This window comes from Boleophthalmus pectinirostris, unplaced genomic scaffold, assembly GCF_026225935.1.
Source record: "Boleophthalmus pectinirostris isolate CB_2022bp ecotype Guang Dong unplaced genomic scaffold, ASM2622593v1 HiC_scaffold_4, whole genome shotgun sequence".
NCBI classification, from domain to species: domain Eukaryota; kingdom Metazoa; phylum Chordata; class Actinopteri; order Gobiiformes; family Gobiidae; genus Boleophthalmus; species Boleophthalmus pectinirostris.
This window is the reverse complement of record NW_026571353.1, coordinates 1663510-1678465: the sequence shown is the minus strand read 5'-3', so window position 1 is coordinate 1678465 and position 14956 is coordinate 1663510. Positions and strand designations below refer to the sequence as shown.

The 14956-nt window shown below is 43.2% G+C and overlaps 1 protein-coding gene across 1 annotated transcript in view; it reads left to right on the top strand.

The window, feature by feature from the left end:
• The window catches only part of ank1a (ankyrin 1, erythrocytic a), a 161190-nt gene that overhangs the window by 130116 nt on the left and 16118 nt on the right, over window positions 1–14956 (top strand). The window contains exons 26-38 of the mRNA XM_055162095.1: window positions 1412–1527; window positions 2477–2701; window positions 3235–3389; window positions 4737–4948; window positions 7360–7564; window positions 8669–8765; window positions 8897–9125; window positions 9258–9386; window positions 9870–9989; window positions 10059–10143; window positions 10216–10290; window positions 11071–11202; window positions 11275–11427. Coding sequence (XP_055018070.1) covers window positions 1412–1527; window positions 2477–2701; window positions 3235–3389; window positions 4737–4948; window positions 7360–7564; window positions 8669–8765; window positions 8897–9125; window positions 9258–9386; window positions 9870–9989; window positions 10059–10143; window positions 10216–10290; window positions 11071–11202; window positions 11275–11427 — 1933 coding nt within the window. The remainder of the gene's footprint in view (window positions 1–1411; window positions 1528–2476; window positions 2702–3234; window positions 3390–4736; window positions 4949–7359; window positions 7565–8668; window positions 8766–8896; window positions 9126–9257; window positions 9387–9869; window positions 9990–10058; window positions 10144–10215; window positions 10291–11070; window positions 11203–11274; window positions 11428–14956) is intronic.

The following is a 14956-nucleotide window of genomic DNA, read 5'->3' as shown; positions in this document are numbered from 1 at the left end:
TAAATAACAAATTGCAGTGTAAAACTTTCATAAAACTATCATAAAACTGCACCCTTACAATTTAATAATTTAATAGCACTGGGCACGAAAGAATTAGAAAACCTTTTGGTTTTCCGTACTGGAGCATAAAACCGACGTCCTGAAGGCATCAGGATAAAATTTTCCCCTTCTCTTCTTCTTTCAACGACCTCAAAAATTGACTTTCTTTTGCGGCGAACTGGTCATGGATTCTTGTCCGCCATCGCAACAAACTTGTGACAGTTTGTAAAAGCCTCTAAAAACCGCTGCATAAACCATGTAATCCCCGCGCGCCGACGAGTCAGTTACACTAGAAATGTAGGGAGTTTGATTGACAACCTAACAGCCAATAGAAAATGAGGGAGCCTTGTTATCTATTGGCTGATGTTTATCTGGCCTCACTACGTCCAGCTGATAGATTTTCATTCTTTTTTGGTCGTCATAATTACAAGGCTGCTGCGTCTCTGTAATGGTATTTTAAACTTTCATGGACAATTTGAAACAAACAAAAAAAATCCTCCATACAACCTTTTAAGCGCTGCAGTATCAACTTCAATTTAATATACACAGTAATAATTTCAGTGTATGTGCACATGCCTTGTCAAGTCAGACAAAACTTAAAACTAAGATGAAATTAAGGACCTGATAAAAATAAATACAATTTGCCTTTTGCATTTAAAAACACATTTCCATTGTGAGATGGACCAACATGGTATTATAGTGATATACCCTATTTTCCGGGCTGTTAGACACGCTCTTAAACCTCCAACCCCATCAAAAAACGACGCCCCACAATCCAGAGCGCCCTATACACGAATCCACTCAGGTGTCCCAGCACGACTTCAGTAAACTACAAAGCTGCATCACCTGCAGAACACACAAACACACACGGAGCAGACAGCGACCGCACAGAGAAACACACCCACAGACACACTCATCACTCCACGCCGACGAGGAACGGAACAGAGGAACGAACCAAAAAAGCGAGTGCAATGTGCCACTTCTAGACACAACTGAACAACTGAGTCACTGTGAACACGCCGTCAATCCGACAATCCCAGACAGCACCCTCCCTACACGCCACAACTGAACAAAGCCCAGAGTCACCGAGAACGCCACAAACAAACAAAACCACTCACCCATCACACTGTTGGGTTTCCTTTAAAGTCCAGTGCGGTTTATTTGTGAAAAAAGTTTGAAAATAGACCAATTAATGACAGTGCATCTTATAATCCAGAGCAACTAATAGCCCGGAAAATACGGTAGTTGTTTATTCAGCCAGTATCGCAGTAGTCAGTGGGCCTACTTTTGTGATATAAGTGCAGCTGTAGAAGAGTGAATGATTCCTCATGTATACTGAACATGAAAGTGATGACTGTGTTCTGTCCCACAGCAGCACACTCCTCTCCCACTGCCCAAAGAGTACGACGAGGACTCCCTGATCCCCAGCAGCCCGGCCACAGAGACATCTGATAATGTCAGCCCTGTGGCCAGCCCCATACACACAGGGTCAGTGTCCAGAGCAGCACACTCCACATGTATCTCTAGCCCCATTCACACATGCAGCCTGACCTGGGAACATATGACAAGTCAAACTGTTCACATTTACGAATATATATAATGCCTTTAACACCTTATTTGACACGTACTACATGCTTAATAGCAATTTGACGCGTCGAATTATTCTTATTTAACGCGTGAAATTATTCTACATATGATAATGATCCTCCTCCAATCATTGACCAAGACAAAGAGCCCAGAACAGTTCCTATACACAATCTTTACTCTGAAAAAATAAACCTTATACTGTGTAAATTTTCATCTATCAAATTTAAAACGGTTGTCGTGCACCTCAACATATTTATCTTTTCAGTTCTCATTAAACAAATGATTATTTAATTGTCTGTATACAATTGTCAAAGGAAAACAATATGAAACACACGAACTCAGCCTGCTGGTGCTTGGACTGTTCTGGACTCTTTGTCTTGGTCAGTGATTGGCTGAAAACACTTTAAATTCATTGACTGGAAAAACAGTGAGAGGATTATTATCATATGTAGAATAATTTGACAAGTTAAATAAGAATAATTTCAAATAAGAACTTAACACGTCAAATAAGGTGTTAAACACGTTAAATACAGGTGTAAATGTGAACAGTTTGACTTGCCATAGGAACATTCCTGCATTTTGTGAACAAAGCCCCAGCTGCATTTTCTATCTGGCCATTTTTTGGGTAAATACTGTGAATGTGCAGGGAAGGCTCATGTGTGAACAAAGAAAAATGCACTACCACATTTAGTTTCCTGGTTATGAGCTTGGTTTGTTGGTTATGGGGTTACATTCCCTTCTCAGTCAAATTTAAGTTAAGTGTGAACAGAGCAGACCCGGTAATGTTCTGGGACCTCTGCGTGTGAATGGGGATCATCACTTCTGTAATTGTGTGTGTGTGTGTGTGTAGGTTCCTGGTGAGCTTCATGGTGGACGCTCGCGGGGGTTCCATGCGCGGCAGCAGACACAACGGCCTGCGGGTCATCATCCCTCCTCGCACCTGCGCCGCGCCCACCCGCATCACCTGTCGCCTGGTCAAACCGCAGAAGCTCACCAGCCCCCCGCCCCTGGTGGAGGGAGAGGGGCTGGCCAGCAGGATCATCTCTCTGGGTCCGGCCGGCATGCAGTTCTTAGGGTGAGATTTCTTCTTTCAGTTATCACCAAGTGCAGTTAAAAGAGCTAAGATGAATTTAGTGAAAACCACATTCCAGCTATAAACCATCATTATAGCTTCAGATTTCTGTCTATAAGCTTGAAAAGAATACTAATGATTGATTAATTTATTTGGGTCACAGGAATATTCTGACATTATTCCACAGACAGTCATATTTAACACACACAGAACAAAAAGGTGGCAGCTGAAGCTTGAGGCTATTTTGCCTTTACCTTTTATTCTTTTGTCAGAGCGTCATCTTGACACCAGTTCATCTTCAAAAATACAGCAAGAGGAAACAAACAAATCAGTAACAGCATAGAAAAGTACTATAGCACAAATGGAGCGTCATAATTCATGTATGTGCCCAGAGTTAAACATTTAAACTTCTTGAGTGGTGCACAGTTTTATATCTTCTGTACAGTTGTTCCAGAGGTCCATCCTTTAACAGATATACAAACACACATACTTTAAGTCCGATGTGTCTCTGGACTGAACGTGTGCTCTTGTGTCAGGCCGGTGATAGTGGAGATCCCTCACTTTGCTGCTCTGGGCCGAGGAGATCGAGAGCTGGTGGTGCTGCGCAGTGAAAATGGCTCCGTGTGGAAAGAGCACCGCAACCGCTACGGAGACGAGGTCCTGGAGACGATCCTCAACGGCATGGACGAGGGTACGCCGACACTACAGCTCACAACACTACAACTCACAGCTAGACTTTCCCCATAAAAAACATACATCAAGTACATTTTCGAGTATCCCAGAGCGCTGTTTGCAGGGCAGCAATTTTTCACAAATCTGTCATGTTTTGATATTTGTAGTTTACACACAGCCAAGTGTCTACTCAATCTATAATCCGTTTGAAGGTAGTTTTAACTTAGACTGGAGGTTATTTGAGCTTGTGACAAAGATGGCCTTTGTCCCTGTTTCTTTTCTTTTCATTTTGCATCTATCTCAATAATACAACTAAACAGCTAAATACTAGTGATGTGGAGATGAAGCCCCATGAAGCACTGAAGCGTTCCATCCATTCGCTCGACTCTTGAGCCGATGCTTCAAGGTGCTTCATTTGATCCACTGCACCATCAAGAGGCCAAAAAATGTATAACAGGCAGAGTGAGAATAGACACATCAAGAATCTCGGACTTCCGGTCACTGTGCAATTCATACTGGGAAGGATTTTCTGAAAAAGTGAGCATCAAACCTCCATGTTTGTTTTCCCAGTGGGATGTGTCTATTGACAAAGTCGATCTGTTCTTGTCTTTTGAACCATATCACTTTTGTTTCTGGTTCTGATATTGTCATATTTTAGTTTTGGGATTCGGACATTGTAATTGTGTGGTTGTTGAATGTCCTCACAGCGATAAATATGTAAATATGTATTTTTCATTTTGCCCACAAAACCACAGTGAAGGAACAAATAAATATTTTGGTAAAGGGACATTTTTTGTCTGCCTCCTGCTTTCACCACTTTGGCCAGCTTCCCCACAGAGCTCATAAATACTGGACAAACTGGTTTTCTGCTGGAGGGATGACAGTGCAGTGCAGTGATTGGCTGTCTGTGGGCAGCATGAAGCTGACGTCTGATCAGAAAATATAATGCTATTAGACCTTTTACATTTATATTTAGAGAGAGACTGGCAATAAAAATGTAGAATTGTAGAACATTTTCAATCCACTCAGAGAACGGAGGTTGGTAGCAGTCAGAAGTGGTCAGGACAGAATAAGATGGATATAACAGGAGGTAAGATGAGGAGTTGTGCAGTGTCAGTGGAGCACAGCGCCATCTGCTGTGCAAACACATGCACAATACTAACCCTAACCCTGTGGCACTTTTCAAACCTACGTACCCATTTCTCTTCACATCATCAGTTAGTGTTGCCATATAAACAAGGCCTAAGTCTCTTTCAAAATGCTGCTGTCATGATCTGATGATAATCTAAAAATGCTCCATTGTGTTTTTAAAGTTCTCACACCTTCACCAGTCTCATAATGATGACCTTTCCCTTGTGTCCTTCAGATCTGGAGAGCCAGGAGGAGTTAGGGAAGAAGAGAATCCGCCGCATCATCTCCACAGACTTCCCCCTGTACTTCGCCGTGGTGTCCCGCGTGCAGCAGGAGAGCGATCTCATCGGTCCAGAGGGCGGCTCGCTGACTAGTAAGCTCGTGCCGCAGGTCCAGGCCACATTCCCGGAGACGGCGGTGACCAAGCGGGTGCGGCTGGGGCTGCAGGTGAGGTGGGACGACCAGGGAGCAGACACGAGCTTTAGTGGCTGAATGAAGCACGCATGCTGGATGTCCTCCTCCTGGAATGACCCGCCCCTCCCCGTTTTCCTCAGTTCTTCTTCTGTTGGTTTTTAGTGGACCTTTTGCCTTGTATTTGACAGTGCATGAACCTGGCACCTTCATAAGACTCATCAGAACTTGTTTCCATCCAGCACTCCATGGTCCAGTTGTCGGTGTATTTGTTCCAGTAGAACGAGGCTTTAAATATGAGAAAGAGCTCTCAAAGTTCCTCAAGCTTTAAGTTCAACAAGCAAACTAGAGTTTAAATGAGTCTCTCCATGGGGACTTACTGTTCATTATTAATCTGATATTTTACCAAAACCATTCGTTCCTTCAAACTAAGAACGTTGGATTCTAATGACTAAAACATCATCTTGTAACTTTTCCTTGATTCGTTCGTTGAAAAGCAGAGCAGGTTACTGGACAGTGGAGTGCTTGGTCGAAACAAGGCTATTGTCAATACTGATATGATTCTGTATTCATCTTGTTTTTCAAATCCTCTGCACTTATTGATTTTTGATTATATATAGAGAGATGTATATTTATATGGAAATGAAATATGAATGTTTATAGTCTTATGTGCTGGAAGACTGATCACTTTTGCACCAAAGACCCATGGAACTGACGCCTGATATCTGCAGCACTGTGAATGACAATAGGCCATCATAAAGTGTCTGTATAACATTGTAACAAATATATTGAATAGACAATTTTTTACATATAAATTTATACACATTAAGTTATATTTGATGTTTTTCCATATTATATTTGAATGACAAGACTATTTAGTATAAAAGGATCATAAATATAAATATACAAATAACAAGCCTTAATATGTAGAGTAGAATGGACCTAAATCTAGAGTAAGTTTTATCATTTATCTACTAACACTTGTAACTTTATTGTGTGCCTTTTCTCCGCCCTTTTACTTGATCTTGAGTCACACAAGAATTAAATAAAATAAAAATCTTTAGTGCACAGATTAGTGAGAAACCCAGGCCTCCTCAGCAATGCCAATTTTTTTTTAAGAGAACTGTATAGAACCTGTACTTATTTTAAAACAAATATACAACAAACACAACTGAACCTGTGTCCCCAGAGCCTTCACCTGCACACAGAGACACATCTGAGACTGTCTCACTCACAGTAGAGCCTCCAGAATTCCATCCCTGAGCCGCAGAGGCTGCACTAGCACTGACTCAGGTGCTGGGGTTTAGGTCGAGACTGTTCAGAGCAGAGAGAAGCATTTCAGGTTTAAACAAACATACTGGATTTCAGCGTTGAAACTGGCAACCCAAATGAGAAAGAGTCATGTCAGGCTCATTCTGCTTTTCTTATCAGTAAGGTTTATATTTGATCTGAACATGTCAGGTTTATTTCAGTTTGAGGACATTTAAAATCACAATTTTACATACAGTTTCTTTAATTCTATAGGAGACATATTGTGCCAAATTCATATACTGGAAGTTTGACTTATTTACAAAAATGTAAATGTCCTCATCAAACATACTTGCAGTAGTGTGTGGGGGCTGTTTTTATAACCTGAAAGGCCAATGCTTAAGTGTCCTTGAATGAATGGGCAAAAATAAAGTGCAGAATGTCTCCTTTAATGGTGTGCACTCCTGAGGGTTTTATCAGATGTGCCTTTAAGTTCACGAGGGGCCTTTGTACTAGAGTGATGGGGGCTGTACAGGTTTGTACCACTGTGCCTTATATCTTTGATATCACTTTGTATCTATGGATGTAACTTTTTGATCATGTCCAATAAAAGGCAAATGCATAAGTGATACTGTTTGTGTTCCTATTGTTTACATGAGTTTATGAGAAATATCAGCTGAGAATCAGGGCTCAGAATCTGAAGGGCACGTTCACAATCCACATTCAATTAAACCTAAAAGATCACACACACACACACACCACCTACACACACGCATTCACACACAGACACACACACACACAACACTAAAACTGTTTGCTCTATAATGTTAATCATTTAATAGGCCAAATAACCTACATGGTCACCTATTTTATTTCATTTTTTTTTTTTTTAGAGTAAAAGAAGTGGATATTTTATTTTAGCAAGAGCTGCAACATGTTTTTTTTTTTTATATATATATGTTTATATATATCTTCTGGGATGAGCAAAGTTTCTCACACTCTTTTTTTGGAGAGTTTCAGCCTGATTTTAACCAAGTATTGCCTGCCCCCTTTTGCTTCTCAGCCCATAGTATTCCTTTTCTTTTCCCTATGTTCGACATCCATTGCCATGCATGAGCCATGATGTTAATAATGTACTGATGCTTCCACCCTGTTGTCTGATTGGCTGGTGTATGCATTGCCCCTGACCCCGCCCACAGGCCCAGCCAGTTCCGGACGAGCTGGTAGCCAAACTTCTGGGGAACCAGGCTAACTTCAGCCCGGTGGTGACTGTGGAGCCTCGCAGGAGGAAGTTCCACCGGCCCATTGGTCTGCGCATCCCCCTGCCCCCCTCCTGGAGAGAGAGCCCCCGGGACTCTGGGGAGGGGGACACCACCAGTCTGAGGCTGCTCTGCTCCGTTATAGGTACTTCTCCACCTCTCTGGGAATTCTGCAAATCCCACATATCTTGTGTAAAGTACATTAGGAGAGTAGACAAGTCCAGTATACACAAGATATATATATATACACAAGTCCAGTATACACAAGATATATATATATACACAAGTCCAGTATACACAAGATATATATATACACAAGTCCAGTATACACAAGATATATATATATATATATATACACAAGTCCAGTATACACAAGATATATATATACACAAGTCCAGTATACACAAGATATATATATACACAAGTCCAGTATACACAAGATATATATATATATACACAAGTCCAGTATACACAAGATATACACAAGTATATACACAAGATATATATATACACAAGTCCAGTATACACAAGATATATATACACAAGTCCAGTATACACAAGATATACACAAGTCCATATATATATATACACAAGTCCAGTATACACAAGATATATACAGTCCAGTACAGTGAGGGCACATGGTAATAAACAACAGCAGAAGCAGAGAAATATCATCTTGAGGTATCTCAAAAGCAAATCAAGTCCAATCAAAAACACTGAACACTTTTTGTGAAACTTATCCAAGTCATTTGCAGACTAAAATATCGATTCATTAGCAGCTATGTCAACTTCAAATGTTACTGCGACACATTCCTGTGTTTTTATTGAATGGTAAATGGTGATGACTGCAGTACTTTCCCAAGACCTTCTTCTGTCACTGCAGAACTGGGGGTGTTGAAAGACACTGCCTGAGGTGAACAACAGGCCAATCTTTATTAAATATCAGTTTTGCTAGAATTTTAGTGTTAGACAGAAAAGCTTGTAAACATAGTCATCTCAATATTATTCCAATTTTAAGACTGTCACTCATATGACATATGCCTCTGGAACCTTTTCAATGCACCGCTCCTAAACACATGAGGGATTACACTCATGTCCAGGGCAGCAGCTGTTTTAGTCAGATATAAGCAGCTGCTTTCATCAGTGCACACGCAGGCGCACTCCTGTTGCCCTCTGCTGGCAAAACAGCCACTGTTCTGTATTTAGAAAATGGCTTTTCTATACATAGAGTCCGGTGTTTTGCTCTCAGGGGGAACAGCTCCTGCACAGTGGGAGGACATCACAGGGACCACACGCCTCATCTACGCCAACGACTGTGCCAGCTTCACCACCAATGTGTCTGCACGGTAAGGACATCTGTCTGCTACACTCCACTGCCACTGAGAAGAACACTCATATAGATCACTGCCAAAATTATACAAGCATTTGTAACTTAAAGCTGAGCAGGTTCTGTGTGCCTTCCTCCTGTGGTTGTCAGGTTCTGGCTGGCAGACTGCCCCCGCACCGCTGAGGCGGTGTCCTTCGCTAACCTGCTGTACAAGGAGCTGTCGGCAGTACCATACATGGCCAAGTTTGTAGTGTTTGCCAAGATGAATGAAGTGCGCGAGGGACGGCTACGCTGCTACTGTATGACTGATGACAAGATGGACAAGACTCTGGAGCAGCACGAGAACTTCACTGAGGTGGCCCGCAGCAGGGACATAGAGGTAACTTCACTGAGATGATCCAGAAAGTGTAAAAAGTGGGCATCCAAACCAGCCACTTTTAATCTACACGGACACTAAACACACTGACCTGAGGACCACAGGTGACTCTGGTCTGCCTCGTGTGTGTTGCAGGTGATGGAGGGGATGCCTCTTCATCTGGAGTGTTCTGGAAACCTGATTCCAGTGAGGAAGGCCACAGCTCAGCCACGCTGCTTCAGCTTCCAGGCCTTCAGGGACAACCGGCTGCCCGTCTCTGTCAAGGTGAAGCACACACAGCTTTCTGTCACTTTACTGACTTTATCTGTAGTTACTCATCATGCCTCTTGACCAGCCAGTCCCTTCTACACTCTGTTAGAAGCTAGAAGGGTACAGAGACCGACCAATATATTGGCCCATATTTGCACTTTTTAGTGTATCAGCCATCGGCCTTAAATATTAAGACAGGCTGATATTTAGTTTTGTCAACTTGCTGTGTAAAAATACCTTTAAAGTTTGAACACTTAAGTGTGAAGAAATAAGTTCACAAAATTTGTGGAGAAAAAGAGGCTGTGGGTGAGTTTAATACATTTAACTGACATAATTAGAGGAAAAGAATCAAAATCTGCACCACATGTGGGCCCAAAAATATCAGCAGAGCTTATCAGCCGTCAGTTTTAGCCATATCTCCATATACAAAGAAGCAAAACTGACTGAACGAACAAACTGCGCTGCTTCGTCCTAACTTCTTTCTCATCTGATGCACAGGTCCGAGACAGCAGTAAAGAGCCTGCAGGCCTACTGTCTTTTTTGCGTAAAACCACAAAGTATGAGGACAGCCAACACGTCCTGTGTAACCTGAACATCACCATGCCTCCGTGCATTAAGGTGAGCCTGCCCCAGCTCACACACTCTACTAGAACATGCAGCCTGAACCGCCGGGGCTTTTCTGTGCAGATGATGGGGAGTGAAGACCGCCGAAGAACCCTAACCCCCCTGGCTCTGAGGGAAAGATACAGCGCCCTGAACGAGCCGGCCATGGGTACAACTCTTTAATAAATGTGGGAAATATCAGGTCTTCACTGATTGGTAACACTGATGTTTGTGTGCGCAGCCTCGATGAGCGCCATGGAGCGCACAGAGCTCAAGATGGCGGTGATCGCAGAGCAGCTGGGGCTGAGCTGGGCCGGTTAGCTTTGCATTTCCAAATCACACACTCACATGCATTGTTTTGTTGATCTTCAGAAGTACATTGGCATAATATTTGGAACTTGTCAAAGAGTAAATCTATTTTCTACAGTCTTAGCCTAAATTATACCTACTCATTACCTGTCCAGAAGCACACACTTTAACTAAACTTTACAAAAGCAAGTGGATGTGGAGCCATATCCTGATTTCAGAGAGTGTGATTGACAGGTGGAGTCACCAATCAGACCAACACAGTTACAGTGCTATGCCTCAAGATATACAGAGCTCATAAAACAGATGCAGTTGGATACTAAGGTAACACCACATGTGAATCCCCTGAAGCGTAGAGTCACAAAATATTTACACCGTAAAACACCAAAGACAAAGATTGTATTTTACAGGTTCTCTAATATTTGAAGTACTAAATAATAATAATAATAATGCACTGGATTTATATAAGTGCTTTATAGAGCATTATTCATTTTACTCCATACTCAGTGGTGGTAAGTTACACCACTGTTCTGGGGTAAACTAACAGAAGTGAGACTGTCAATCTGCACCATCAACCAACAACACTCACACACACCACAGTCACAGGTGAAGTGTCTTGTCTGAGGACAGAATGAAAGAACTTGGAAATAACATAGAGTTACCTTAATTTCTACTGCAAAAGAAAAAAATGCTATGTCACAAAGTACAAGAAGAACAGTAATAGTAGTAATAAAACTAGATTCTGTAAATCTGATTTTGAATGTTTTTCTTGCTTTGCGGCTGTGAGCAGAGTTGGCCCGTGAGCTCCAGCTGAGTGTAGATGACATCAACAAGATCCGAGTGGAGAACCCCAACTCTCTACTGGAACAGAGCTCAGCCCTGCTCAACCTGTGGGCCACCAGGGAGGGCAAGAGGGCCAAGAGTAAGTCTAACCTCATGCACATGGCCTGGACATAAGTGGTCCTGACCTAACGCTGTGGGCTTTGTGTTCCAGTGGAGAGTCTGTACGCTGCACTCAAGAGCATCGACCGCATGGACATAGTGAACCTGCTGGAGGGTCAGCCGCCCCAGCCCAGCAGACAGTCCCGGGACATGAGCCGGCGCAGACATCCAGACAGAGAGCACCTCTCTCCGGGTATGACCAACGGTAAGAGCCCCCACACCTCCACTAAGCTCTGACCAGTCACACGGTCAGGACTCCCACCCAACATCTGACCTCCGTCTGTCAGCTGCACTTTTCACAGGAATAGTATGGTAATAGAAATTATTTTGTGATTTTGTTCTTTAGCTTTTCCAAGCACACAGTTTCTTAAAAAAAAAAAAAAAAAAAAAAAAGATTCTGTTTATTTAGGTCCTGTTTTTTTTTTTTTTTTTTTTTTTCAATCAGAAAATGAAAAAGACACTATGGGGGTTTAGAGAGTCCCCTTTTGTGAGACACTGGTAAACCATCTATATTTTCCCTGTGCTGTCTGTAAAGTGGATGGTTTCATTCTGATTCATGGTTCATTCTGATGGGCTCAGGACACTCCTACTCCGCTTTCTTTACACTGTTATAATAATGCAGCAGTGCAGAGAGTTCAATGTTGAGAGCTCTGACTCCTTGTGCAGTGTAGGTGTTTCAGTGTTTCTGATGTTACAGGGTGGACATAAAGCTCATTAGTGCCACCTGGTGGTGAGGCTTTCTCTCCTTTTCCTCATGGGTTGTTCACACGTACATCCTGTACATCTGGTGCACTCTATTTGCGCCTCAGGAGCCACTGCAGAAGACCAGTGAGTGGCAGTGGTGGGTGTGTAAATAGGAGCTGTGCTGATGTACTGATGTGCTCTGTGTCCTTCTAACATACGTCCAACATGAGAGTGAAAGGCTTCAGAAGTGTTCAGATCACAGCTCAGTGTATCTGACACCATATGTGTTGTATATGTCTTGTGTTCCTGTGTGGCCCAAAACAGCACGTAGAGCTTTAAAAGGACTCAACTGAATACAACTCACTGACTCAATGACTCAACCTCCTGAGAAGCAGCTCTGTAAAGGCCTTTAAATGGACTCAACAAATGACTGTATCTCCACCCAAGCAGCTCTATACCCCCACAGAAGCAGCTCTCACACTGTCACACTGTCCCAACAGGAGTGTCTGTCTACCAGTATTACATGTGTACTACTGTGTCTACTTCCTCTAGCTCCCCCTACTGTCTGACAAAACTGTACCATAGTCCTATGACACACACAGTTAGAATTCCAGCCAACAGCAGCCAGCTCACATAGGAGCATACTGGGTCAGGTTCTGTCAGTGTGTGGATATTGTAGTGTGTGGCGTGCTCTTGTGCCTGTGGTTGCATGGGGAGTATAGTCCAGGTTGATGTGGTGCACTGAATGTAGTGTCCCCTGACTGTCCCTCTCTGTGTTTCTGAGCGTGTCCTCTGCAGCCTGTAGCCGCCCTCCTCTTCCTCTCTCCTCTCTGAATCTGACCATGTCGACCTCATGCTGACCTCATGCTGACCTCATGCTGACCTCTGACCCACACTGTACTGTTGAGCTGCGTGTAGTGGTGCTGTTGGTAGTCCTGAGAAGCCCTTGTGTAGTGTATAGAACCCCTGCTCACAGATTGTGCCAGCACCCACTGGGAGGGGGAGGTGTCACTCTGTCTACTTTTGCTCTCCTGTCTCTGATCTGTCCCTCCTGGACCTGCTCTTGTGCCCTTGAGCCTGTGTGCATGTGCATGAGCTCATGTTCCTGTGTGTTTGCATGTCCACACTGGACTCACTCACTGCATGTCGAGTGTGTATGTTTGCATGCCAAACACTCTCAAGTAATTTGTATTTTTAATGAAGATGGATGTAGAGCTACGTGGTCATCCAGGTTGTCAAACATGTTTTGAGACGTGCATTGGTGGAGTCTGAGAGCACCACTGGGCCTGATCCCTTATGCTCGCCTCAGTGGAGAATGAGAGGTTCAGGCTGGTTTCACCGTCAGTGGTTTCAGGTCTCTGTACCTGTATCATGAGCCAAGACAGACCGATGGGTTCTTCAGAGCATTGGAGTACTAGATATTAACAGAAGAACAAGAAACATGGTCAGGACTGAGGCCAGTGGCCACTAATGGTCTAAAACCAGCCTAGCTTTCACTCTTTACTCACCAACAGCATTAGAGATTAGTTCAGAGCTTGGTTACTCTAGGACTGTGTAAACATCCACAAACTGCATCAGTCAGATTGGTTCTTTATGACACCATTTTCATTTCTTTACATTTGTGTACATTTTTGCCTCCAAAGTTCACCAACGCAGAATGTATTCTTTTTATAACCATAAACACTTTACATAGATTTTATTTCAGATGATCATTGGATTTAAGTGGTCAGTACTTATCCAGTGTGGGTCACACCATCTCAAAGAGAGATATCAGATACATGTGTCTGCACTATGAAGAGAGTCCTCCTGTGTTCAAACATCTAGAACTCCCTGCATTGGCCACTGACCAGGACACAGTGAGGCCCATGATATCAGTGCTGTTCTCTGTCATTGCTTCTGAACACAAGGCTTGTTGTAGAATTCCTGTAGCAAATAGATCAGGCTTCTCCACAACCTGGGCTTATTGGGGCCCTGTTTTTCCAGCAGACGCCTTCAGCTGGGAGCAGAGCAGCAAACCTCCCAGGGATATAAAGGCCTCGGAGAAGCCCTGGTTCAATTCCCAACTAGAAAACCATTTTGATGCTATGTTCAGTGAAATTTTACTAAATAATGGAGTGTGTGCACTTGGGCTGTGTCAGCTTCAGTCGTGCACTTGTGAAAATCCTGCATATTTGAACTTGACTTAAAAATAACTGATGCCATGGATTTCAATCCAGTCCTCAGCATCTCCTTTTCTGAAGACATTTAGCAGTGTAAGAATGTCTTTTTTATGGATTGATTCAAGGCAGCCCATGAAAATCTGCTTTGGCATTGACAGACAAATCCACATTCATGTCAGTGAGGATCAGATATCTGTGTGATATAAGAGGAAAGACTTCCTGTGGTCTCACACTACATGTGATTAATCTGTGAGCAGACAGGCCATATACTCAGTGAAAGTAGGACAGGGGCTTGTGGGTCGCGGTGTCACAGATCTGTGTGCACTCTCAGCAGTCCTCCAGGCCAGGGTGGCTGTGACTCAGGTTACAGTCCTGCTCTGCTGCCAGGCCTCAGGCTTCAGTGGGCACTTTGATTCAGTTATTGTCCATAAGAAATCTGAAGCACAGCTTGTGAATCCACAGAACACTTGGTACAAAAGCTGGTATCCCCTGAGCTGCTGTACAGTCTTCCATTGGTCTATTTACCAAAACTGCCTCCAATCAGGTCATAGTTTACAGAGCTCATGTGACAGGAGCTTTCATGAATGAACTGGTTGTGCCAAGACATCTCTGGAGGTCTTCATGAAGAGGTACGCCTCAAAATTATTTTAGTATATCTGGAGTGTAGGAAAATCTAGGGCCCCTGCAGCTCACCATGCACACAAGAAGAATATACAAACTCCACAGAGAAAGGCCAAACACTCCAGAGCTTTAACCTGACAGACAGAGAGCCGTCTACTCTGCCTCTACAACTCTGCCCCACACACCTCTACAGAGCTGGGGGTTATGAGTCCATATTGTGAAGCAGCCAGTAGGAGTGACCTGAGTCCAGAACAAAAGAACAATGATATA